We start from the raw sequence: 24,549 nt of genomic DNA, 5'->3' as shown, positions 1-24,549 counted from the left end.
AGGCTTATTCCCATGTATTCTTGTGGGTGCTGTGATCTAAAATGGTTCTATTCATCCATTATATTTTGTTTGTTTTGTGTACAGAATTCTACTGTTACATGTAATAGTTTTCCTAATTCATTTTTGTTTTGTGTTGTCTAATTGCGTTATAAGAAACTAAAATTTTGAATACTCTTTCTAAATTTTTAAATATCATATTTCATTTTCAAGTCTAATAATATTGGCTAGTATTTCCAGGAAAATATTAAATAAAAGCGGTAATTGTGGACACCCCTGTCCTGCTTCTGAGCAAAATTTTCATTATTAAGTATTTGATAGGATTTGGTTTAATATCATATATATAGATATGTGTTGTATATGTATGTGTGTATGATTGCTGTGTAACTGGTAGCACTGCAATTGAAAAATACACATTTGAAACCATAAATACATGTTTGAAATCACTGAATAGGAAAAATCGATGTTTGCAGCAACAGCAGCAACCAGCTATAAGAACAATGCCATCAACAGTGCTAATCTTGAGTAAAACAGCTGATGATCCAGCAAATTATATATCATATATATATATATATATATATGATATATATATATGAGAATCTTGGTAGAACCCTTAACAGAATGAACTTGAAGAAACCAAGCCTAGACATAAAGTAGTCAAATTGCTGAAAATAAAAGATACTCCGCAAAATTTTGAAAGCAATTGGAGAAAAGTGACACATTATATAAAGAGGAAGCAAAATTCAAGCTACTACAGATTCCTCATTCAGAAATTATGGAAGGCAGAAGATCATGTAAAGTGTTCATCACCTTAAAACCAAAACACACATGCCCACACAAACTGTCACTTCAGGAATCTAAATCCAGGAAAAATGGCCTCCAAAAAAGGAAAGCAAAAAAAAAAAAGCAAAAGCAAAACAAAACAAAAATGAACTTCCAGATAAAGGAAGCTACGTGAATTCATTTCCACTAGGCCTACAAGAAAAATTAAATAATGTTCTTTTATCTTCAGGAACAAATGAAAATGATAAATAGCGAAGAAAATTCAAAAGACTGTTTTTCCTCTTAATTAAAAAAAGACGTGATGATTTAAAGCAAAAATTATAATATATTTGGATGTACTATATGATAACCATAGCATAAAGGACAGTAGGGGAAGAGAAATAGATCTACATGGTTACAAGATTTGCATATTTTATGTGAAGTGTTACAATGTTAGCTCGAATAGGCTTTGAATAGTTAAGGAAGTATATTGTAATCCCTGGAGCAACCAATAAAAAATAGGTGAAAATAAAATGCTTAGATTAATATTTAACTTAAAATGGAATTCTAATAGAAAATATTGAAATAACCTCCAAGAAGGCAAAAAGAGAAAAGAGGGAAAAATATGACGGGACCCACAAAACAAATAATAAAGTGGTAGGCCAAAATTCAATCTCATCAGTACTTACATTTAATATTAATAGATTGAACTCTGACTAGATAAAAGCACAAGACTCAACTATGGTTATTCCCAGTATCCGTTGATTCCAGGACTCCCCCTCCTATACCCAAATCCACAAATCCTTAAGTCTGTTATATAAAATGGCATAATATTTGCATATAATCTACATACATCCTCCTGTATACTTTAAATCATCTCTAGATTACTTATATGCAATACAGTGTGACACTATGCAAATAGTTGTGATACTGTATTGTTTCTTTTTATTTGTATTATTTTAAATTTTTGTATTTGTAATTTTTTTTCTCAGAACACTTTTGATCTTTGGTTTTGTTGAATCTTTGGGTGAAGAACCTGTGTATACAAAAAGTGGACTATGCTCTTTATAGGATGTGTAATGGATGCCTAATAATAGATCCCCAAAATAAATAAAGCAAAATTGGGCAGAATTAAACTGAGAAGCGTGCACTTCTATAATCATATTAGGAAATTTAATAGCACTCTCTCAGCAATTGATAGCACTAGACAAGTATCAGTTCAATTACAGGGAATCTGGAAAACACCATCAACTACCCTGACCTATTTGTTTTTTAAAATACATAAAACAGAAATGAACAGAATTACAAAAGAAAATCCATTATAAGAGAAATGTTAACTCGCTTCTCTAAGAATTGAAATATCAGAACAAAAAATTAGCAACAATTTAAACCATACAAAATGAAAAACACAATTTCAAGTTTGACCTTTATGTAACAATTAGAAAATGTACATTCTTCCCAAGCACACTTAGAATGCTATGGTAATTGGCTCTGCACTGATTATAAAGCAAATCTCAGTAGATTTTGTAGAACTAGTTATGTCATATTCTCTGGCTACAATTTTAAAATCCATCATAAAAAACATGCTTAGAAATTGAGGTTGGGTGTGGTTGCTCACACCTATAATTTTAGCACTTTGTGAGGCCAAAGAGGGAGGATCACTTGAGGCCTCCAGAAGCTTAGGACCAGCCTGGGCAACATAGTAAGACCCATCTTTTATTAATAATAATAACACAAATAATAAAAATGAAAATGTTTAGAAATTAGACAGCACGTCTAAATAACTAATGGGTCAAAGGAGAATTATAATAGGAATTATAGAAAATATCTCAAACTAAATATTAATGAAAATTATATATGATTAATAATATTACATTTAAAGACTTATAGGATATATCTAAAGTGGTACTTAGAGAAAAGTTTTATTTTAGAAAATAAAAATGGCTAAAACAAAAGGGAAAAAAATAAACCCAAAGAATGTCAATAGATATGACAATAAATGCCTCTATTATCAAAATCACTGGTGCTTATGTTATTGTGAGGCAACAGGAATATAATCTATTCCTGTTTTATATGTTATAAAAGACATCAAGGCTGATGTGTTGAACAACCTGTAAACAGAACTTTATTTCAACAGAAAAGCAGAATAGTAGAAAACAATCCAAACTGATGAAATAAATATGGATATGGTAAAAAAATAAAAGTATGAAATGCCCAGTCTAGCCAAAAGAACTAACAGAAACTGATATTTGAGAGGAACATAAGGAAGTAATTAGAAAATTTATGACTAGCTCATATTATACTTTTACACATAAAAGGCGTGAGTATTGGGGGTTAGCTGGCGGTGTGTGGAGAGAACTTATCCCCTATCATAGAAATAAATAGTTAATCCTGAGTGGTATGTATAGCTAATATCTACCCAAGGATTCTGTAATGGCAATCTCTAAATAAAGCATCTCTAAGTAAGCATCTAAATGTAAAGTAATCTCTAAGTAAACCAGCTAAAGACTAAAATATTTACATCCTGGAAGAATGTTGCAATAATTTAATCATTTACTGATGGAGCATGTAACTATGGTACAAAAAAAAAATGGCAGACAAACAGCATGAAATAATTCTAAGAATGCTTGTGATCTATGGGTCACCCATTACAGAAAACATACCACTACTTTCCAAATGTGACATGATAACGAACGCTCAGAAACTGTAACATAGAATATGTTTGATCAACTGTTAGTTTCTGACATATCTATTATTACAAATAATCAATGGTATGAGGTAAACATAGAACTCAGATCATCACCAATATTATCAAATAATTTAGTCACCTGAATTATATATATTTATACATTTGAATTGCTTATTCTTCCCCATTAGGTATACAGATCCAATATAAATCCTCAATTAAGATTAAAATCCTCATTTAGGATTAAAATGCTCTTCTCAATGTGGAAGGCAAGAAGAAAAGTAAAACCTAAAATTAAAACCACAGTCTTCATAACTTACTGGAATCAAATGGCAGAAATGGAAACAAGTGGGAGAATCTAGAAAACAACAGACTATAAAGTAGTATAGGAATTAACTCTGAAAGTCACATCTAAATAGTGCCATTCTCTCACTGGCTCCTCAGCCCTTAAAAGTGACAAAATTTCCTATATTATCTCCTCTGCCCCGGATATATCAACCATCCATTATCCAATTTTTGGTTGGGACAGTACATAACTACAGCTTACAAAATAGGGATGTGGGTTGGTAGGAAGAAGGGAAGTATGGAAAGTTTGGGGTACAATGTTGGGATCTGTAGGTGGTATAAAAGGGATGTTTAGAACCAGAAGCTATGTCCTATTACTTTTTTCTACCAAACACATTAATACCATCTCTCTTACTTCAAGTCAAGGCACTGAATTGCCAGTGTTTATTCCTTTTGAAAGCATACATCTTACCATGTGGAATTGTGGTCTGGAAAGGGCGACTTGGGCTTTTCAGGTTCCATAAAGTCAAACTACCATCTGAATGGCTGCACATGAACTGTTTGCCCTCATGATGCCAATCAATTGAATGAATAGCCTAATAAAATAACAATTAAAAACAAGTAGAGGGGGAAAAAAGTAGATAGGTTATATCATTCTATATTCCAAAGAAAAACTATTCTGATATAAAATTATTATACTAACAACACTTAAAAAACATAATTTTTATGACCCATATCAGACTACAATTTCTTGTAAGATGAAGTCCTATTTCCTCCTAACATAGCCAATTAAAAGAATAATTTAAGTAAGAGCTACCATCTGAAGGCTTTCTATGTGCCAAACCCCAAGGCAAGCATTTTATACACATTATTTCATTTAATCCTATAAAAAGTGTATTGATTTTTCAATTTACACATGGTGAAACAGGCCTTGAGAGATTGAGATACTTGCTCAAGTCACAGAACTCAAAATCAAGGTCTAACTACGAAAAACATTCCCAATCATTGCACTGTATTGCCCTCTTGCATATACTATTTAAATCAATTTAAAGCAAGAAAGGTTTAAATTTTCTTTTATATTTTCAGGTTAACTCTGTAGTTTTGAGTCAGATAAGATTCAAAAGTAATTACAGCCATCCCTCGGTATCCACTGGGGATTAGTTAGAGAACTCCCACACTCCCTCAGATTCTAAAATCCACAGATGCTCAAGTCCCTTATATAAAACAGCATACTATTTGCATACAACCTATGAATATCCTCCCATATACTTAAAATCATCCCTAGATTACTAATAGAATGTAAATGATATGTAAGTAGTTATACTATACTGTCTTTTTATTTGTTGTTTTAAAATTATTTTTTGTTTTTAAAATATTTCCTATGATAGTTAGTTGAATCCAAGGATATGGAATTTATGGATACGGAGGGCTGACTGTATTTCATTTTCCCAAGCTATTGTATTCCCAATGCTAGCATAGTGACCAGCATAAAGTAAGTACTCAATAAATATCTGTTGACTGAATTAGTAATTAATGTCACATGCATTTCCACACCCTTGGTATTCTTTCTAAATTAATAAAGTACATACAGAACTTGGGTAAAGTACTAAGTACTATGAGAAAAATTCTAGTAGACATAAAGGCAGAAAAGAAGCATACAACATCTTTTCCTTAAAGACACTTATAAAACAGCAAGAGAGAGAAGATTAATATAAGTGAATACTAATCATATTTATTTTTTGAAACTTCACACACAGACACATACAACTAAAATTTCCAAACTAAGTTACATATACATAACTGATAAAAGTTCTAAACAATCAGTATTATTAGAGTTGCAGATAACTGATGGCTAAAGTAATTATAACACATATAATCAAGAAAATAAGATTTGATTAAGTGGAAAAAGCAACATGAAATCCTGGACTTGTGTTTTCTCTCACTCTGTGGCCTTCATTACTAAGCAGAGATTTCTTTTTTGCTAGGGTCCAGCAGAGGAAGTTAGAGATAAAATACTTTTTCTCTTCTCCTCTGCTTATTTCTTCTCCCTTCTGTAGGTGGTTCAAGGGAAAGTCACATCTTCTTGCCTCCCCTACATGTTAACTTTGATGAGCCTCATTTAACTTAAAGTTGTCTCAAACTGTTTTGCCATCAAAGATGGAGGCAGAAAAGGCACTCTCAACCCTAAACTTTCTTATTTCACTGAATTCCTATCTACTGGAGAGGGCAGATATAAAAACAATAGCTAAAATAAAGCCAAAGTAAGTCAGTACTATTAAAGAAGTATATTTATTGTTTAGAAAAGCAAGCATGTAAAACCAACTTGTTATTAGAGATCAGGGTCTCATATAGTGCATTACTGAGTAGCTAGCATTTGATCTAACTTGATGGATAAATATTCAATTTCTATTTATTAGATTCTACCCCTCTCTTTTCTCAAAAAAAGGGAGGGGGGCTCAGAGGGCTTACTGAAAAAAACAAATATAATACAACTAATCCAAAAAGAATTTTAAGAAATAGAAAACAGAATTTTAAACATAAAATACTAGCTAGTTTTATCAACTCAGTGGCTGAGACTGAGTTTCTTGAACACATGAAAGAAGAAGGAAATCCAAAAAACTGGATAACAATATGGAAAAAAAGAAATACAGCAGTTCTTAAGAAATTAAAAAATTTTCCTCAGGCCAAACTCTGAGAGATTTCTTTGTGAAAGATTACTTAAGAATTACTGACATAATGAAAGAAAAATTTTACAGTTAATGTGAAAGTAAAATTCATATATTTGTTTCTAAAAATAATCTTGGATTTCCAAAACAAAACTGAATTCATCAATGGCTATTTATGAAGAGGCTAGTTAAATTGTCTAAATAGTTTTACAGGGGCTAAAGACCTAACAGAATTTTGATATACAGAAGAGGAAAGAAGGCAGTTCATGATGAGAAGTTAGAAGGAGCAAAGGCTCAGAGATAAGCTATAAGTGTTATATATGGAAGATAGTGAGTAATATGCCTGAAATGTGGGGAATGTGTAGAAGGATGTTGTAAATTTAACTAAAGAGGAATGATAGCACTAGGACCTTAAATCTCAAGTCAAGCAATATGGACTGTGTATTGTTGACAATTGAGAGCTATTCAAAGGTTCTGTTGTAGAGAATTCCATAATCTGTTTTAAAATGATAATCTTGTTAATGAAGGATATATTGAAGAGGTAAGACATCAAAGGAAAAGTGGTTGTGATTAGTTAAAATGCTCTTATAGTCATCCAGGCAAAAGATAACAACTTAAACTAGGACATTGGAAGTGGGAATTAGAAAAGAGGAAATAAATGAGACAATATAAAATCAGAATCAGAAAGGCTGTAGAAACTGATTGCATATACAACATGATGATGGAAGAGACAAATATTACTTTGAGGGGTCTAAACTGAATTAACTAAACAAGACTTAAAAACCAGAAGAAAACATAGAAGGAGGTTTAGATATTTAAATACAAATTCAGTGCCAATGGGATATTTTGCTGGATTTATCTAATATATTGTTAGATATTTAGATCTAGAGTTCAAGAGGGAGGTAAAGGCTACAGATATATGGATGTTCTTTTTTTAGCATAAAGGTAATATTTGAAATAAGAGATAATATAAACATTAGAAAGTATAAATTAGAGAAGAAATGAGGGTAAAGACATAATATCCTGAAGAATATCAATAACGTAAAGGAGAGCTAAGGGAAAAATCAGTTATGGAAAAAGGTGCATGATAAACGAGGTGGAAAGACACAGACAAGTGAACAAATTATTTTAAGGAGGAGAAACTGAGGTAAAGCCACAGGTTTAGTGAGGAATTTAAAGGCTTGGAAGAGGTCACTGTGTGTAGTAATGAAGAGCTTATTGGTGACTTAAGAAAAACCATTTCAGGTAAGTATTAAGCATGCTTTCTAGATATGAGAGGTAAAGTGCTGAGGAGAGGCTGAAAAGTTTGGTAGTAAAATGAAGTATTTAACTATCTCTATTAAAACAATAGAGCATATAATGACACATTAAAGTAGATAACGATGATAGATTTACATACATATATCAGATGTCAATAACTTCTAGGTATAAATTACTTATATTTGTACTAACTTAGGCAGCTGCAAATCCTTATTTTAAAATTTCACTGAAATTTTACTCTCTTTTTAAGGCTCAAAACGTTTCTTCCATACTTTTTAAGGCCATAGGAAAGCTAGATGATTCAGCATTTTCCTCTGGGTTTTCTTTTGAGCTGGTTATTCTAATTCCAACTGGCTAAATATTCCCATGGTGTTTGTATTCTTATTTAGCTGCTAGTGTTGAGAGAGGGAGGAGAGGGAGCACTATCCATCCCCATCTTTATGATTTGTATAACAAAAGGAAAATCCTAGCTTAGCTCCCTAAGACTTTCTTTTCTTATGATTCAAGATGCTGAAGAATTTGATTATAAAGAACATAACTGCATGATATTACTTATCAGATTATTTTTCACCAATTGTGAAAAAATTACCCAGCTGCCATTTTATTTTATTTCTAAACATTTTTTTACCACTATGAGAATGACTGGTAACGAATTGTGCAGCTTATGAAATAGGTGAAGGCTTATATCTTTAAGCACCGAAACTTAAAAAATTAACTGTTATGAGGGGGATGGGAGAGAACATGTAAAGTATTCTAGGGTGACTACAGGTTCATCTGGAGACTTTTTTTTATCCCTCCAATGATAAAATGAGGAAGTGTTCTAAAATAAATGTGTGTGTGTGTTTCATTTTCTAATTATTTCAGTGCTGCTTTAAATTATTTGGCACTTTTCCTATATAAGATTAGGTTTTACTGGACATAAATTTTTGACATATATTTTCCTCCTATCTCTTCTTACTCCCACCATTTTCAAATTGAATTAATAGCACAGATGATCACCTTTGTTTCCACAGGTACAAAAGGTAATTTCCCTTTTAATCTGTTGCCCCCAGTTTTACCATCTTCTTATTAGCCTCTTCTGAATGGAAAAATAATTAATGGCCCGGAATTAATATTTGAACAACTGAAGTGTCAACTGGGAGATTATTCCTTGATGAATAGGAGTTTGTTGCTTCCCCTAAATACAAACTTAATCAAGTCTCAATTACATACAATAAAACTTACTTCAAGATCTTGTCATTTAATAAGTGTCACTTATTAATATCTGGTCACTTATTAAGTATTACTATTTACAAAATTTTTCTTTATTCTAAGAAGGCAAGTATTAGAAGACAAGACCTTTCAAACTGACTTGAACTTCTTGCCACTGAAAAGGAATTTTCTAAGGAAGGTGTGAATAGTGTCTTTAGAGACCTTAAGGATAATGAGGCACAACGTAGCATGGAGCCTACAGAACAGAAAAGCAGTTGAGACAAAGTTGGGGATATAGTACAGGTGACAGGCACCCAAGTATATAAGAATGACAAGGCAGGATCTATTAATAAATGCAAAGTATATAAGATGCCACAAGAGGGCCCCGAAATAGGCAGTCAAGGCAGAATTTCCTCTTAAAAGAAAAATCTAGAGATGGAACTTACACAAATACCAAAAGACAGTGTGAAGCACTGGGTCAGAATCAGGCAACTTTCCAAGGCTAAACATACTGGTAAAGTGCAAAGCTTAAAAGTAGTAAACAGGCATAACGTCACAATACTCTTTCAAACATGTCGGTAGAAATCACTTACCTCATCATAATAAACTCTCAGTTCTGCTCTTTTAGATTTCAAGTCCCAGAATACTACAGTACCATTTTCATAACCTATTAGCAGCTGGAAAACATTAGAACAATCATTTTCTTAATTCTAACATTAATTTTAACTTGCTTCAAATAAAGTTTAATGTTAATAAAGTAAAATCATACCACATAACACAACCTTATTTAGAATAAATTTTTCTAGAACTTGAATATAGGTTTACTACATTTAAAAAATGGCAAACTCTGCTTCAATATGAACACTTACCAATAAATCACCTAATTTCAAAGAGGAAATAAGGAAGAATATAAATATATATGACATGATATAAAATAAGTATGAAAATTGGAAGAAAAGAAAAATGGGATAGAAAACGAAGATGAAATAAAACATGAAATGGGGTAAGATTAATGTATATGCCATTCAGTCGTATGCACTTGAGAAATGTGGCTTCAAATTTGGCTTCAAATTTCTTCTACCAAATCCTATTTTCTCTTTGACAGAATTCAATATTTTAAACTGATGTTTTATGAACCCTCTGAAGATTATAAAGTTATTCTAGAGATTCACGTCATTAAAAAGATTAATATTTATTTTTAAATCAATAAATATGATTAATAAAATATTATTTCTTTAAAATAGAAGAATTTTAGAACATCATGAATATAATATGATCATCTTTAAGACTCAGTCATTAAGCTAAACAATGCTAGCCACACTGATAACTTTTGCTGTTAAATGATTCTCAATTATTATTTGTATCCTTCCTATTTTTTTGTTACCAATGACAGAAAATTTAACCTATCATTGGTTAGGGAAAAAAAATAAGAGGAAGGATAAAAATAGCCAATGTTAAAATAATGATATATTTCTGACAGATTTGCCTTAAGATGATTTTCTTGAAATACATTAGTAGTATTCCTCTGATGAAAATTCTTATACACTGGATAAAGATGTATCAATAACTTCAAAAAACCATTGGTAAGAACAGAAAATATAGTGGTGGTGATAACCTAAGCCTGCAGAGCATCCTGAGACCTTATCACTTATCTCGACATCTTACAATGAGACACAAAAAATAACAAAAGTAAACCAGCTAGTAGTTTTCGCAGTAAAAACACAAAAGCTTTCAAATATCAGTTCATTAAAGCAATATACGTTTATTTTTGAAGCTATAACAAAAATGCTTGGTTATTAAACCACACACAATAAATGTTAAAAATGACAAAAAATTGAGCTTTTTACATGTTAACTTGAAGTAAATGGCATATATGACTTGCTAAGTGAAAATGTCAAAACTAAATACATATTTGAGTAATATTTCTTAAAATAAAATTGATATGACTGTACTAAGTGTACTAAGATATGTTTTAACTTCAAATTGATTTTTTTTACATACAAGAGAAAATGATGAACGATGAAACCAATTTCTTTTTTTTTTGAGACAGAGGACATTACTCTGCCACCCAGGGTGGAGTGCAGTGGCACAATCTCTGCTCACTGCAACCTCCGCCTCCTGGGTTCAAGAGATTCTGTGCCTCAGCCTCCTGAATAGCTGGGATTACAGGCATCTGCCACCACACCTGGCTAATTTTTGTATTTTTAGTAGAGATGGGGTTTCACCACATTGGCCAGGCTGGTTTCGAACTCCTGACCTCAAGTGATCTGCCCCTCTTGGCCTCCCAAAGTGCTAGGATTACAGGCATGAGCCACCACGCCCAGCCAATAAAACCAACTTTATTGAGTGTATGAGACTCTTGGCAAGGAGATATTGGCAAGGAGATTCATTAGCCTAAAAAGTTTAGAAAATATAACTTAAGCAATAAAATGAATAATATAATCTTTCTAAATTTGAGCCCCAAGATTTAATAAAATAATATCCTAAAACACTATTATATTTTATTAAATATCTGAAAGATAAAAGTTGCTTTGCTTATAAAACATTGCTAGCAATAGCCCCAGTAAATCACAAAATATACTGAACCTCAAAAACACCATAAACTGTTGAGATAAGTATACAAGATTATGATTTAGAAAACATGATATTAGAATCAGTTAGAGAATTAGAAAAGAGAAAAGCATCCCCCTGACATCCAGGAGACGTTAGACAAGGCCACTCCGTGACCATGAGGAACCAAGACAAAAATAAGAGCACTCTGCAATATTTGACCACACCAAAACAGGAACAATGCCCAAACCACAAATTATATACACATATTTTTTAAACAGAAAATGTCTCTCACAATAGAAGCAAGTACCATAAAGGCAAAGAAGTAGGGTTACTTCTTCACCATGATATCATTAGAACCTACACTAGTGTCTGAAAAAAACAGGTATTTGGTGAATAACAAATTAATTGTTAAATACCAAAAAATCAAAATTGTAGATATTATATTCTAACCACAGTAAAATAAAATTAGAAATCATGACAAAAATATTTTGAAAACTAAAAAATATATCTGTAGGTAATTAATAAGCAAAGAAGAAATCATAATGAAATATATAAAACAGAACTGAACAAAAATGCCTCACAAGACACAGATGAATCTTAAGAGGAAATTTTATGGTTTTGTAAATATGTATGTAGAGAAGAAAAACTGAAAATGTTTTAATGATATAAGCATTTGACTTCGAAAAGTAAAGAAAAAAGTAAATCTCAGAAAGCAGAATTAAAAATAATGAGCCACCTTATTCAAGAGCAAAGGACACCACCTTTTATTTATTCGAGTATATGTTTATATCTTTTAGGAAGTTTGAAAGTTTTCCACATATTGATTTTCTTGCTAATTTTATACCTAGTTATTTTAACTTTCTTATTGCTATTTTATATGGGTTCTTCTCTTCATTACCTTTTCTAATAGAGTATTATTTCTATAGTTAGATTTTAGTATACACCCTTCTAAATTATTTTGTTTGTATTCATTTTAAGGTTGATTCTCTTTGCCATTCCAGATATATTATCATATAATCTAAAATAGAGACTACTTTATTTTTTCTAATTTTTATGTCTCTAATTGCTTGTATTTATCTAACTGCTTTGCAAAAAATCATCCTAGAGTATTAAAAATAGTAGAGAGGCTAAGCATCCTTGCCTTCTTCCTGACTTTGGTGGCTATGCCTCTAGTGTTTCCCCATTAAATAAGATCCTGAATTCTGGGGAGGGAGGGAGAGGGCATAGAAAGAGAGAGAGAGAGAGATTTAAAGAAGTATAAATTGATTTATATGTTATACATTTCTTTTATTAGGAATAGGTGTTTAATTTTAAAATAAATATTTTTGTTGAAATATATATAATGTACACAGATTATAGATGTATATTTAATGAATTATGATGAAGTAAACATACCCATGAAACTACAATCCACATTAAAAAACACAATAGAAATACAAGTAATACAAGAAAAACAATACAAGCCATTCAGAAGCCTATTTCGTACTCTTACCTAGTTAATATTCCCACTCTCCTCTCTAAAAATAACCACTATCCTGACTTCTAACACTATAGGCTACTGTTACCTGTTTCGAATTAGACAGGTAGAATTATACAATACATATTGCTCTCTTTCTTGCTTCTATTTCTATTATATTTGTAGCATTAGTTAATTTAATTTCATTATTAAAATAGCATTTCATTGTTTGGCTATGGCACTACCACAAATTAATTTATTCATTTTACAGTTGATGTAATAATACTGCCATGAACAACCTTGTACATATCTTTTGGTAAATACATATATGCATTTCTGTTAAATGTATATTGATCCATAGGATATTAGTATGTTTAACTTTAATAGATACTGCCAAGCAGTTTTCCAAAGTGGTTATACCAACCACTTCATGTTTTCATTTTCACAAAATGTATATGAGTTCCAATTCCTTCTCATCTAATGACCAATATTGTGAATAGCTGTACAATGTTAAATTAAAGGAATAAATCATAGCCATCTTTGTCTCATTTATCATTTCAGGAGGAAAACTTATATTAATTCATCATTAAGGAGGATGTTTTCATAGCTTTGGAAAAATTAACAAAGTTCATATTAATGAAATTCCTTTCTTTCCCTAGTGTACCAAGAGATTTTTATAATGAAGAGAAGGTAAATTTTATTAAATGCTGCTTATTAGCTATTTTTATTGCCATATATTTTTCTCCTTATTTCTGTGAATTGCATTGACTGATTCTGAAAAGTTAAACCAACTGTACTACTAGGGGGAGCATAAATTGGTTGTGATTTTTTGTGCCTTCTCTTTCATTCTTGATCATACTTGCCAGAGATGCATCAATTTTGTTAGTATTTTCAAATAACTGCTTTCGTTAATGTACTAAATTTTTGTTTTCTATTCTTTTAATTTCCGCTCTCATCTTTTGAATTAGGGTTCTCCGAAAAATTAGAACCAAGAGATGTTTTTCTATGTATAGAAAAAGATATTTATTATGAGGAATTGGCTCACGTGATTATGAAGGCTGACAAGTCCCAAGATCTGCAGGGTGAGCTGGCAAGCAGGAGATCCAGGAGAGCTGATGGTGTGCCAGTCTTGAGTCTGAAGACCTGAGAACCAGGAGAACCAATGGTATAGTTCCAGTCTGAAGGTCAGCAGGCTCAAGAACCAGGAAGAGCCGATGTTTCAGTTAGAGTCCAAAGGCAGGAAAAAGCTGATGTCTCAGTTCAAAAGCAGTCAGGCAGGAAGAATTCTCTCTTACTTGAAAAAGGGTTAGCCTTTTTGTTCTATTCAGGCCTTCAGCTGATTGATGAGACCCACTCGCATTAGGAATGGCAACCTGCTTCACTCAGTCTACAGATTTAAATATTCATCTCAACCAAAACATCCTCACCTAAACCTTTAGAATGATGTTTGACCAATATTTGGTCACCTCAAGGCCCAGTCAAGTTGACACATAAAATTAACCATTATATCTTTATTGTTATCTTTCTACTACTTTCTTTGGGTTTAATTCACTGTTTATCTAGCTTACTGGGTTGGATACTAAGATCACTGATTTTCAGCTTTTCTTCACTTTTTAATAAATGCAATATAAACTATAAATTTTCCTGGAGGCACAGCTTTAGCTACATTGCACAAGTTTTTGATATGTCACATTGTTATTGCAATTTTGTTTAAAATATATTCTAATTTTTATACTGATTTCTTCTATGACATAGAAGCTATTCAGAAGTGTAGTACTTAATGACTAAACAATTAGGGGATTTTTCATTTATCTTTTTCTTATTGATAATCTTGCTAAATTCTCTTGTGGTTAGAGAACATATTGTGTATTATTTTCATCCTCTGAAATTTATTGGCATGTTTTTTGGTTCAGCAAATATACAACTTTGGCAAATACTCTATAAGCACTTGAAAATAATGTGTGGTCTGCTAGTACTATACACATAATGTATTATATGTGTCAACTTGGTTAAGTTGTTAATCATGTGGTTTTAATTTTCTTTATCCACACTAATTATTCCTTTGTTTGCTTGTTTTCTCAGTGACTGGAAGAGGTTTGTTAAAATCTCCAACTACAATTGTAGATTTGAGTATTTTTCATTTTAGTTCTGTCCAATTTTAAAAATATTTTTAGTTCTATCAAATTATACATACACACACATCATGATTCCATGCAAAATGAAAACACAATTCAGATAAGCACATGTTCTAGTTAACGTGGTACCATGCAAAGTAAGCACTACCTGTATACTATAAATCTATGTCATCATTAGGCATATACAAATTTAGGATTTTTACATCTTCTGCTGAATTAACCAATTTCTATTATAAAATATTATCCTTAAGAAGGTTTTTGCCTTAAAGTCTGTATCCTCTGATATTAGTATAGTTACACAAGTTTTCTTTGGTTATGGTTTACATACTATATCCTTTTGCAGTTTTGCATTAAACTTTTCTACATCTGTAAGTTTAAAGTGTATCTCTTGTAACAGCATATTGTTGTTTTAGCAGTTTGCAAATTATTGTCTGGTAATTAGCCTATTTAGTCAGTTTATATTTAATATAATTGCTGACATATTTTAGAACAAAGCTACCTACTTATCTTGTATTTGTCCCATTTGTTAATGTGTCCTCCCTTTTTTTGGGAAGGGAGTTGGTTAGTAGTTTTTTCTTATCCTAATTTTCCACTCTATTAACTTATCCATTATACATACATTTATTATATTTTACCCACCAGAATAAAAATTTTTCATGACTTGTCAAATTATAATGTAAATTAGTACTTGTGCTACTTTCTGGAAATTATAAGGACTGTATTAGTCAGGGTTCTCCAGAGAAACAGAATCAATAGGATATATATCTGTATAGCTATATAAGAAGGAACTTATTATGCAAATTGGTTCATGTAATTATGCAGGATTAGAAGTTCCACAATATGCTCTCTATAAGCTGACTAAGTAGGAAAACTGGGATTGTAATTTAGTCTGTGTTTGAAGGCCTGAGAACCAGAGAAGTGGGAGAGGCCTGGTGTAAGAAGAGTCTGAAGTCCTGAGAACCTTGATCTGATATTCAAAAGCAGGAAAGGATAGATGTCCCAGTTCCAGTAGAGAGAGCAAATTCACCTTTCGTCTTTTTTGTTCTATCCTAAGCTCAATAAACTGGATAATGTCTACTCACATTGGTGAGGGCAGATATTCTTCACTCAGTCTACTAATTCAAATGGTCATTTATTCTGGAAACACTTTTACAGACATACTAAAAATAATGTTTTACCAACTCTCTGAGTATTCCTTAATCCAGTCAGTTTGATGTGTAAAATTAACCATCATAAAGACATTGGCAATTAAATTTAGTGAACGTCATCCCAACTTGTATCATAATTCTCAATATATTACACTGCAAGAAGTCATTATTATTTTTATAAAATATTTCCTTAGTTTAACATGTTTGTGGTTCTTTATTCTTTTCTTCATCTCTGTTCTTATATAACAGATGATTTTCATTTTCTTAAACAAGTCTTTTAGGTTTTTCCTTAGTAAGATTTGATGTTGATGAATTGTTGCAAATTTTGTTTGCTGAAAATAATTTGATGACATGTTTTAAATTATATTTTTGTAGAGTATAGAACTCTCCCAGTGGAAGGACTGATCTGATTATCAAAACTGGAAATACAATGGGTGCAAAATTTTATTCAAAGACTTTTTCAGCATCAGTAAAGATAATCATTTGTTCTTAGACCTATTAGCGATATAAATTATATTGATGGATTTTGTAATAGTATCTATCCTTGCATCCCTGGAGTAAAACACCACTAGTCATAATGAATTATTTTTTAATGTGCTGGTGGGATTCTGTCTCCTAATATTTTATTTAAGATTTTTCCATTAATATTTTATTTTATTGTAGTAAGAACACTGAACATGAGATCTACCTTATTAACAAATTTATAAATATATAGTACATTACTGTTGACTCTAGATACAATGTTGCACAGCAGATTTCTAAAGTTTATACATCAATCAAGCTTGCCTGACTGAAACTTTAAGTTCATTGATTAGTATCTCTGCATTTCAACCTCCCCCAGCCCATCAGCCACCATTACAATCTTTGATTCTATATATATGACTATTTTAGATACCTGATATAAGTTGAATAGTGAAGAATCTGTCTTTCTATGACTGGTCATTTCACTTCACATAATATCCTCCAGGTTTATCCATGTTGTCACATACTGTAAAATTTCCTTATTTATTAAGGCTGAAAAGTATTCCATTGTAGAAATACCACGTGTATTATAGGTACACGAAGGGATACTCTTCCGCCCTAATAAGTGCTGGGTAACCACATGTTGTTTATTCATCTGCCAATGGCCATTTAGGCCATTTCCACATATTGGCTATTGCCAAAAGTATTATGATTTATTTCTCTTTGAGATCTTGATTTCAATTCTTTTGTATAAATATCCAGAAATGGGACTGCTGTATTATATAGGTAGTTCTATTTTTAATTTTTTGAGGAACCTCCACACTGCTTTCCATGGTGGTTGAACCATTTTGCAGTCCCACCATACAAGTGTTCCAATATCTTCACATCCTTGTCAAAAGGTGTCTTTTGGTTTAAAATACGTATACATAATAATGATCCTAGTATCTATTCTTGGTTTTGATTTGCATTTCTCTAATGATTAGTAACATTAAGCACTTTTCCATATACCCGATCTTAGGCATTCTTTGTGTGTGTGGTTACCTTAGGACTTACATAAAATCTAATGCTCTCTTTTAAGCTGATAACACCTTAAGTTCAATAGTATACCAAAACTCTACACTTAAAACTTCTCCTCCCCTGACACATGCTTTATAGTATAGACACTGGAGAAATGTCTGTTTAAGACTTAAGCCCATTTTAAAATCGGGTTACTAGATTTTTTTTTTTTTTTTTTTTTTACTATTGAGTTGTATGAGTTTCTTATGTATTTTGCAGATTAACGCTTTACAGATACATGGCTTGCAAAAATTTTCTCCTATTCTCTACATTGTGTTTTCACGCTGCTGATTGTTTCTTTTGCTATGCAGAAGCTTTTTAGTTTGACCTTGTCCTACATGTTTATTTTTGTTTTCACTGTAGTTACTTTCAGTGTCAAGTTTATAGAGCCATGACATTGTCAAAACCAGCGTCATGAAGCTTTTCTTCTACGTTTTTTCTACATATTTCAGAGTTTAAGGTCCTATGTTTATTTCAGAGTTTAAGGTCTTATGTTTAAGTCTTTAATCCATTTTGAATTGATGTTTTTAGTAAGATGTATGAAAAAGGTCTAATTACATTCTTATACATGTGGATATCCAGTTTTCTCAATACCACTTGTTTAAAATATTATCCTTTCTACACTGTGTATTCTTGGCACCCTTGTCAAAGATCAGTTGACCACATATGTATGGATTATTTCTGGGCTCTCTATTCTGTTCCATTGGTCTATATGTCTGTTTTTATGCAATTGTCATACTACATTAATTATTGTAGCCTTGTAATTTAGCTTAAAATCAGAAAGTGTTATTATTATGTGTTGAATCATCCTTGCACTTCAGAGATAGATCCCACTTGATCATGATGCATGATTATTTTAATGTGCTCTTGGATTCAGTTTGCCAGTATTTTGTTGAGGATTTTTGCATCTATTTCATCATGAATATTCACCTACAGTTTTATTTTCTTGTGATATATTTGTCTAGTTTTGGTGTCAGGGTAATGCTGATGACAATGTTTCCCCCTCTTCAAGTTTTTTTTTTTTTTAATTTAAGGACTGATGTTAATTCTTCAAATTTTTGGTAGAATTCACTAGTGAAGCCATCCTGAGCTTTTCCTCGTTAAAAGGGTTTTCATTACTAATTCAATCTCTATACTAGTTCTTAGACATTCTGTTTCTTCATGGTTTGTCTTGGCAGGTTTTATGTTTCTAAGAATTTACTCAATCCTTCTAGATTATACAGTTTGTTGGTATATAACTGTTCTTATTAGTCTCTTATGATCCTTATTTCTGTGGCATCAGTTGTAAATCACTCCTTTCATTTCTGATTTTATTTATTTGAATTTTAAATCTTTTTTACTTAGTGTAGCTGAGTTTGTCAATTTTGTTGATCTTTTCAAATAATAACTCTCAGTTTTGTTGATTTTCTTTTTTATCCATTTCATTTATTTCTGCTCTAATGTTTATTTCCTTCCTTCCACTACATTTGTGCTTAGTTTGCTCTTCTCTAGTTCCTTGAGGTAAAGTTGTAAGTTTGCAGGTCTTTCTTATTTTTTAATGTAAGCATTTATTGCTAGAACTTCCCTCTTAGTATTGCTTTTGCTGCATCCCATAATTTTTGGTAGAGTGTGTTTTCATTTTTGTCTCAAGATATTTTCTAATTTCTTTTTTGATTTCTTATTGAGGCAATGGTTGTTTAGGGATGTATTGTTTAATTTCTATATATTTATACATTTTGGAGTTTTCTTCCACTATTGATTTCTAGTTTTATTATATTGTGGTCAGAAAGGATACTTGGTATCATTTCAATCTTCTTAAATGTATTAAGGTTTGTTTCATGGCCTAACGTGTTATCTATTTTGGAGAATATTCCATGTGTGCTTGAGAAAAATGTATATCTTGCTGCTGTTGGGTGGAAAGTTCTGTATATATGTTAAGTCCATTTGGTCTATAGTGTTATTGAAGCCCTCTGATTCCTTTTAATATATCTGGATAATCTGTCTATTATTGAAAGCAGAGTACTGAAGTCTCTTACTATGATTGCATTGCTATCTATTTCTCCCTTCAGTTCTGACAATATTTGCCTTATATATTTAGGTGCTCTGATATCAGATGTGTATATATTTATAATCATTATTTTCTTCTTGGTGGATAGACCTTTTTATTGTCCTTCTTAGTCTCATGATAATTTTTGACTTAAAGTCTATGGTGTCTGCAATAATAATAGCCATCCCTCCTCACTTTTGTTTACTATTTGCATAAATTATCATTTGCATGAAACATCTTTTTCAGTCTTTATATACCCTTAAATGGAAAGGGAGTTTACTGTAGACAGCATATGGTTGGGTCTTGTTTTTTATTTTTTATTTTTCTAAATCAAGTCAGATACTTTGTATCTTTCGATTGGGGAGATCAATTCATTAACATTTAAAATAATTATTGACAGGGAATGATTTGCCATTTTGTTAGTTGTTTACTGTTTGTCTTATAACCCTTTTGTCTGTCCTTTCCTCTCTTGCTGTCTTCCTTTATGTTTTTTATTGATATGCTTTGATTTCTTTTTATTTTGTGTAACTTCTTAGGCATTCTTTGTGTGTGTGGTTACCTTAGGACTTACATAAAATCTAATGCTCTATTTTAAGCAATAACACCTTAAGTTCAATAGTATACCAAAACTCTACACTTAAACTTCTCTTCCCCTGACACATACTTTATAGTACTGTTGTCACAATTTTCATCTACTTATATGGTGTATCTTCTAACATAATTTTCAGTTAGAGTTATTTTTACTAATTGTATCCTTTGAATTACTTTACTGCAATTACTTTTGCACTGTCCTAATAGAATTAAGTGATGTACTCATCATCATCTCACGCTACAGTATTCTGAATTTGTTTGTATATTTACACTTATCAATAAGTTTTACACATTTTTTTTTTTTTGAGACAGAGTTTCACTCTTGTTGACCAAGCTGGAGTGCAATGGCACAATCTCAGCTCACCGCAACTTCTGCCTCCCGGGTTCAAGCGATTCTCCTGCCTCAGCCTCCCGAATAGCTGGGATTACAGGCATGTGCCACCACCCCCAGCTAATTTTGTTTTTTTTGTAGACACAGGGTTTCTCTGTGTTGGTCAGGCTAGTCTCAAACTCCCAATCTCAGGTGATCTGCCTGGCTTGGCCTCACAAGTGCTGGGATTACAGGTGTGAGCCACCACGTCTGGCCTAAGTTTCACACTTCCTTCTGCTATTGCATTGCTGTTTAACATACTTTTCTTTCAATTTCGGTATTTTTTCAGTCTTTAAAAAGTTTATTTCTTTTATATTGACAGATAACATTGTATGTTTTTATCACATATAACACAGTATTTTGAAATATATATACATTGTGGAATGGTTAAACTTATTATAGATAACAAAAGCATTCCCTCACATAGTTATCATTTTGTGATAAGATCACATAACATCTACGCTCTATATTTTTCAACAGTGCAATATATCATTACCTATAATCACCTTGTAATACATTAGATATCTTACAATTTATTCCTGCTACATAACTGTAATTATGTTATTCTTTGACCAACATGTCCTCATCCATTCCTCCTCATTAACCACCTCAGCTGCCGGTAAGTAACTTTCCTCTCTCTACTTCAATGTAATCAATTTTTTAAAATTCCACATATGAGTGAGATGATATGGAATTTGTCTTTCTGTTTCTGACTTATTTCCCTTAACGTAGGGTCCTCCAGGTTCATCCATGTTGTCCCGAATGAGAAGATTTCATCATTTTATATGGCTGAATAGTATTCCATTGTGAATATATACCATATTTTCTTTATCTATTTATCCAATGATGGATAATTACATTGATTCCATATCTTGGCCATTGTGAATAATGTTGTGATGAACATGGGAATGCAGATATCTCTTGGATATACTGACTGCAATTCATTTAGTTATATACCCAGTAGTGGTATTGCTGGATCACATATGGTATTTCTATTTTTAATTTGAGGAATCTCCATACTATTTTCTACAATGGTTATACCAATTTACATTACCTTCTCTCCATATGTTCACCAGTACTTATTATCTTTTGTCTTTTTGATAATGGCAATTCTAAATGAGGTGAGGTGATAGCTCACTGTGGTTTTGATTTGCATTTCCCTGATGATGAGCGATGTTGAGCATTTCACTATATACTCGATGGCCATTTATAATATGTCTTCTTTTGAAAAATGTCTCTTGTCATTCATAGGTTGAGGAATTACACTTAATTATTTAATCTATTTTAATTTTTTAATATAGTGAGAAATGAGTGTTTCATGTCATTCTTCCACATGTGCATATACATGTCTATTTTGTCCATTTTTCAACTTGATTGTTTGGTTTTTTATGGTGAGTTGTCTGAGTCCCTTATACTCTTGAATGAATAGTTGACAAATATTTTCTCTCATTCTGTAGGTGGTCTTTTTTTCCCAAGTCTTTTATTGTCACTTTCAGCATAAGTGATGGTTTGTCCAACATACTTTGAAGTCTGCTTATAGTAATAACTATTCTGCTACTAAGTACGATTTCCTTTGCATTGTCCTCTCTCTTCAAGTTTCATACATTTGAGAATTAATCCTGACTGGTTGCAATAGAATATGTACCATTTTCTTTTGAGCCTAAATGATGGTGATGAGGTTAATGTTCTCATTGCCTTTGAATTACCATTTTGATTCAGAACTCGGAATAAAAATAGAATTTATATCCTCCAGGTAAGTAGATACTTATTATATCTGTTCTTATAGTGTGATTGTTAAGAGCATTGACTCTGAGTCACATTGCCTAGGTTTGAACACTAATTCTGATACTTACAAGCAACACGATCTTGGGTAAGTTAATTCATATTCCGCCTTAATTGTTTCATGTGTAATGGTACTCCTCTCATAGGGTTTTTTAAAATTTGACATGTGTCATTCTTTTTCTTTTTAGTTGACATATAGTAATTATACATGTTTATAAGAGAGAGTGCTTTTTTACATTTGAACAATGTGTAATGACCAAATCACGATAATTAGCATATCCATCACCTTAAATATTCATCATTTGTGTTATGAACATTCAAAATCTTCTCCTTCAGCTATTATAAATATACACTAAATAATTGTTAATCATATTCAACCTATAGTGCTACAGAATGCTAAAACTCATTCTTTCCATATAGATGTAATTTTGTATCCATTAACCAACTTCTCCCTTTCTTCTCCTTGCCTTCTACTCTTCCTAGTTTCTAATAACCACAATGCTACTTTAATTCTGTGAGCAGAATTTATGTTTAGCCCTCCAATATGAGTAAGAACATATTTATTTTTCTATAACTAACATTTCACTTGTAGATTGTCTTTTCACTCTGTTGTTTCCTTTGCTATGCAAACATTTTTGTGTGTGATATAATCTCATTTGTCTATTTTAACTTTTGTTGCCTGTGCTCTTGAGTTCTTATTCAAAAAACTCCTTGCTCATACCCATGTCATGAAGCATTTCCCCTATGTTTTCTTCCAGTAGGTTCATAGTTTGAGGATTTACACTTAATTATTTAATCTATTTTAATTTTTTAATATAGTGAGAAAAGAGTGTCTCATGTCATTCTTCCACATGTGCATATACAGTTTTCCCAATATTATTTATTAAGGAGACTTTCTTTTCTTTATTGCATGCTTTTGGCACATTTGTCAAAAATCAATTGGCTGTAAATGTGTGGATTTTTATGTTGGGCTCTCTAATATGTTCCATCAGCCTATGTATCTGTTTTTATGCCAGCACCATGCTGTTTTGGTTACTATAGCATTGTGATATACTTTGAAGTCAGGTAATGTGATGCCTTCGGCTTTGTTCTTTTTGGTCAAGACTGCTTTGGTTATTTAGAGTCTCTTATGGTTCCATACAAACTTTGTGATGTTTTTTCTATTTCTGTGAAGAATGGTATTGGTATTTTGATAGAAATTGTATTGAATCTCTAGATCACACTGAGTGGTAAAAATATTTTAACTATATTAATTCTCCTAATCCTTGAATATGGGATAGCTTTCCATTTATGTGTCTTCTTCAATTCTCTTATCAATGTTTTATAATTTCCAATGTAGAGACCCCCTTTCACCTCCTTAAATTTATTTCCAGTTTTTTTAATGGATATGGTAAATAGAATTGTTTATTTCTTTCACAAATAATTTACTATTAGCATATACATATACTACTGACTTTTGCATGTTGATTTTATAACCTGCAACTTAACTCACTTATAAATTCTAAAAGCCTTTTAGTGGAGTATTTAGGGACTTCTATGTATAAAATCATGTCATCAGCAAAAAGGGACAATTTAATTTCCTCCTATCAAATTTGGATGCCTTATATTTCTTTCACTTGCCTAGTTGCTCTGGTCAGGACTTCCAGTATTATGTTGTATAGGACTGCCAAGAGTGGACATCCTTACCTTGTTCCGGATGTCAGAAAAAAAAAGTTTTTAACTTTTTCCCATTCAGTATGAGGTTAGCTGTGGGTCTTGTCAATTGTGGCCCTTATTGGGTTGAGGTACAATCCTTCTATCTAATTTACTGAAAATTTAAATCATAAAGGAATGTTGACTTTTGTCATATGCCTTTTCTCCATGTATTAAAATGACCATATGGTTTTTGTCCTTCATTCTGTTAATATGATGTATTATGTTTGTTGATTTGAATATGTTGAACCATCTTTGTATTCCTGCAATAAATCTCACTTGGTCATAATGAATGATCTTTTTAATGTGCTGTTGAATTTGGTTGAGTATTTTGTTAAACGTTTTGCATCTATGTTCATCAGGAATATTTGCCTGTAGTTTTCTTTTTTATTATGTCCTTACCTGGTTTTGGTATCCAGGTATTTATCTAT

At 31.7% G+C, this 24,549-nt stretch overlaps 1 protein-coding gene across 4 annotated transcripts in view; it reads right to left on the bottom strand.

Moving 5' to 3' along the window:
• The window catches only part of STXBP5L (syntaxin binding protein 5L), a 514,817-nt gene that overhangs the window by 263,521 nt on the left and 226,747 nt on the right, over nucleotides 1-24,549 (bottom strand). For all 4 annotated transcript variants that reach the window (XM_019024729.3, XM_019024728.3, XM_031009718.3 and 1 more), the window contains exons 8-9: nucleotides 9,441-9,524; nucleotides 4,203-4,326 (exon numbers count right to left, since the gene is read on the bottom strand). In XM_019024729.3, coding sequence (XP_018880274.1) covers nucleotides 4,203-4,326; nucleotides 9,441-9,524 — 208 coding nt within the window. The remainder of the gene's footprint in view (nucleotides 1-4,202; nucleotides 4,327-9,440; nucleotides 9,525-24,549) is intronic.

Source organism: Gorilla gorilla, chromosome 2 (assembly GCF_029281585.2).
Source record: "Gorilla gorilla gorilla isolate KB3781 chromosome 2, NHGRI_mGorGor1-v2.1_pri, whole genome shotgun sequence".
NCBI classification, from domain to species: domain Eukaryota; kingdom Metazoa; phylum Chordata; class Mammalia; order Primates; family Hominidae; genus Gorilla; species Gorilla gorilla.
Note: the sequence above shows the minus strand (reverse complement) of the source record. Positions and strands in the feature narration are given on the sequence as shown.